At 40.3% G+C, this 4,075-nt stretch overlaps 1 protein-coding gene across 2 annotated transcripts; it reads left to right on the forward strand.

The window, feature by feature from the left end:
- Positions 1-765: 765 nt before the first annotated feature.
- Positions 766-3,017, forward strand: RB195_016042 (uncharacterized protein; the record flags this gene model as incomplete). 2 transcript variants are annotated; one of them, XM_064207018.1, is made up of 7 exons in its annotated part: positions 766-841; positions 2,445-2,480; positions 2,547-2,573; positions 2,637-2,684; positions 2,749-2,784; positions 2,847-2,894; positions 2,959-3,017. In XM_064207018.1, the coding sequence occupies 7 exons, from the start codon at positions 766-768 to the stop codon at positions 3,015-3,017; spliced, it is 330 nt and encodes a 109-aa protein (XP_064062899.1). The 2 variants fall into 2 exon arrangements, with proteins under 2 accessions (XP_064062899.1, XP_064062900.1); XM_064207019.1 differs by lacking the exon at positions 2,547-2,573.
- Positions 3,018-4,075: the final 1,058 nt, after the last annotated feature.

Consider the following 4,075-nt stretch of genomic DNA (forward strand, 5'->3'; position numbering starts at 1 on the left):
ACTTGCAGACAATCCTTCTATTCGTCACGTTCTTTCATAAGTTGCGAGACCCGCTTGAACTGCCTTTGGCACCGACAAACTCTGGTACAACAAAGCGGAAAGTTGTTACCAAAGGTCCAGCTGTTTCATCTATTCGGGTTGGGCTTTGGTGGTGTGCTGGATTACAGCACCTCCTTGCAGTATCTAAGTAACTTCGACCGTATAACTGTAAGTTAGTGTCTGCAGTGCACGTGCTCAGAGCGTATACTCAAATATCTGATTGGATCTAGTGGAAGCGGGGCCATCATGGCAGGTTGCAATTGGATCGTTGGGATCGCAAGTGATAGTAATGTATGAGCCTTAGCGTTGCACTAGAATGACAGTATAATGTTCTGTTGTACTCTGTAATAATATCCTATTTGGCCTCTTGTTGTGGTATTACCATTGTATTGTATTGTATGTTACCAGGTGAAAGTTGCTGATTTGATTGATTAAAGTTTGATCCAAGACCATCGAAATTTCAGTGTTTCCTCTTATTCATCTATGATATCCTGGTGTGTTGGTTATCGTGTATGTCATAACAAAGCATCTCTTCACTCTTTCCAGTTTGTCCTCGGGCCAACAACAATCAAAACATATTATGACGGTACTTGGCAAAAACGATCATGCTTTTCTTCCTTTTATACTCCTCATTTGATCAATAGAATCGAACTGCTATAAAATTGGCGTAATTTTCACTTTCGATCATTTCGTGTATTTTGCAGAATAAGGCGTTTTTGGCAGAAGATGTACTTGTTTCTTCTGATTCTTGTCCTTATCGACTTCATTGATTCAGCTCCTCAATGGGGTGGAGGCGGCCCAGGTAATTTTATTAGTATTTTTATGTGAGGAACTGGCACCGGGACGCTAACACCCCTGGGACACAACAAAGTTGGACATCAGGCTAGAATATACCCGTAATGAATATATACCTGTAATGGTAGCCACTAGGCTTGCGCTCGACATCAGTGGTTTCGCTGTGCCTCGCATAGACACCTACTGAGAGGACCTACCTACTACACCTTTCCTATATTTTACGCTTTCTCTGGCCTCATGTCGGCTCAAACACTTGTAAAGATCCACAGGCAGTCGCCTCGGCACGCTCCCTGTCGAAATCTTTCAACCTGTCGAGATCCTTTGGAACACACACACATATACATATGGATTGCTTTTTAAATTGGTAAAAACATAAAGTGGAGAGTAGAAGTATTTTTTTGTAGATTGATACTCTGAAAGAAAGGGAGTCATACGTGGATAGGTAAATGAGGTTTTGGATAAAAGACTTGTTTTTGGATTTAAGATACTTGTAGATGTAATCAAAATGAGGATTAGATGTAAATAGATCTGTAACTTCTTTTTTAATTTCTTCTAAGTTATAAATGTATATTAAATTTAGCGAGATCGCAATTATTTTTATAATAATGGTCATAAAATAATTTGTTCGAATGATTTTTATTAGGAATGCCACTTATATGTTCTCTAATTCTAATTTTGAGTTTTCTGGTTGTTATACCTACATATTGTAGATTTCATGTAGAGCAAGTGAGGCAATATACCCCATTATGTTCCATAACATATTGGATTTGTTCCCAACTCTCTTGTGGCTCCTGTGTGCTCGACTGCATACTACACTTTGTACTCACTTTTCTACTCAGTCCTCATCCTACTCTACGAATATACACATACTAAAATGTAGAAAGGGGGCAGGGCCCAGCTCTCGCCAGTTTCTCCTGTCCCTCCTCTGAATAAAGGTGTTGCTCGAGTTTTGCGCTCCTCGTGTATTAGGCTCTCTTCCGCTCTTCTTTCCGTTCGGCTTGCTGATCCAACAAGAGCTCGAATGAATTTCAAAAACGCTGCCGTTATAGAGGCAGACGTTGGCGGGGCGTAAAGCGCGCAATGTAGGAACACCGCTTTGGACCTTGTCGTGCCGGCCCCGATGGACACCTTTTGGATAACATGTAAAAGAGTGGCGTCGAATACGCGACACCCTTCATCGAAAAAGAAAGATTTAGATTTGTTCAGCAACGTTTACACCCTTCATCAAAGAGAAAGAGTAAGAATTGTTTCGCAACGTTTTTCATTAACTTGCTGAATTAAGACATGTATTGGGGGACCAAAAAATGGGATAATCACAACGATTTGTGTCTTCTGAATATCCCATACATCAAACACGGCGTGATCAATTTGGATCTCCGCGGACAAGTTTGCATCTCCTACTTGCACAGTAAATACTGTGTATCGTTTACTGGTGCTGGTATCGTTCACTGGTGATGTGCTGTCAACTCGTACACGACGTTTTTGTGCACAAAGACAGACAAAGACATAAGAATTAAAGAAAGAAAGAAAGAAAGAAAGACATAAGAAATTATTTCATGTAAAGTTATATAAAGATTTGAGGCAGGCTACCAAAACTTCTAATTTTTAAGGTGGCTGGAACGGACCAGGAGGTGGACTTGGACCAGGTTGGCGCTATTTTTTTTAAAAAAAGAATTAGTGGAGTTGCAATATTCAGAAAAGATAATTTTAAGGTGGAGGCAACCTTTGGGGAGGACTAGGTTTCCATTCATTTATACGATTAAAAAAGGAAGTGATAACAGATGTATGGATGTTCTGTTAAGGGCCTCAGCTACCAAATGAAGGAGGCATGGGAGGTGGACGAGGGCCAGGTTAGTTGCGCGCTTTAACAAATTGATGTGGATGCAAGACCTAAAGAACAGAAAAGACTTTAAGGTGGAGGCGGTCCTTGGGGAGGAGAAGGAGGACCAGGTTTTTATTTATCACTACATTAAAGAAGGAAGTGATAGCAAATGTATAAATGTTGTGTTAAGGTCCTCAGCTACCAAACCAAGGAGGCATGGGAGGTGGACCAAGTAGAGGTTTGTTACGCGCTTGAACAAATTAATATGTATTCAAAATCTGAAAAAGAGAAACGACTTTAAGGTGGAGGCGGCCCTTGGGGAGGACAAGGAGGACCAGGTTACATTCATTATTACGATTAAAAGAGGCGACAGCAGATGTTCGGGTATCTCTTAAGGGCCTCGGCTACCAAATCGGGGAGGATGGGGTGGACCAGGAGGTAGGCTTTTTTTTTAAAGAAAAATAGGTGGTATGTGAATATACGGTGGTACGGCGTTGGAATTTCAGTAATATTTGCAATTTCTAGGATGGTTGTAACGGAAGAGGCCAACAGCAACTGACTGCTTCTGAGAATCGTTGTAGATGTCTGAGCTACATTTGTCCATTTATCTCAAGAAACCTTCTAAAAGTCACTTCACTGAATAAAATGTTCTACGATTCTATCCTATTCTCTTCTGTTTTTTTATCACCGGTTTTTCTTGTTGCTATAGTTTTGGACTAATTAGAAGGAAATGATTAAGTATAGAAGTGATGCATGGGTGATCACAACTTTGAACCAATTACATGGAGTGTTTGGATTACGAGCTGTTTTTCATCGGGACCACATAGTTGGCGGCGGATATGTCCAACCAAATAACTGCAATGCACTTCGATGGGGTTGCGACAGAGGGAGCCTGTGTCAAGCGGTGACTAAACCTGCGGTGCTGCACATGTATATCCCTTTCCCGTATGTACACATTCATTTGGTTATCATTTTTGGGATCAGTTCAAGTTTCTTAACGAATATCTCTATATTTTGACTTAAAGGTTAGAGAGCCATAGGTTATTAGCGTTGGTTTTAATCGGGCATTCGACGTGCATCTATCTTTATTAGTATTATTACCAGTCTGAACATCCAGCTAACGTCGTACGTCAGACTTTCTCTGGTGTTCGCTCCGCTCGCTATCACTGACTAATGAAAATAAATTAATAATAGTGAAAGTTTCTGTAAAATTGGAACTGTGTTTTTCTAACAACGTTTTCTTCTTTTTCTTAAAGGAAATTTAGGCTGAAAATTTCATATTTTTCTTTGTAAAACGTCTTTTGCGTCAGTTCTGCATTTGGAGAACACTCAAACTTCACCATTTAGCTTTCACCTTCGATACCAACGTAATATAGACACGACTTGGAATCGTTTCTCGGAATATAGGTTTCCCTTTTG

This window comes from Necator americanus, chromosome V (assembly GCF_031761385.1).
Source record: "Necator americanus strain Aroian chromosome V, whole genome shotgun sequence".
NCBI lineage: Eukaryota > Metazoa > Nematoda > Chromadorea > Rhabditida > Ancylostomatidae > Necator > Necator americanus.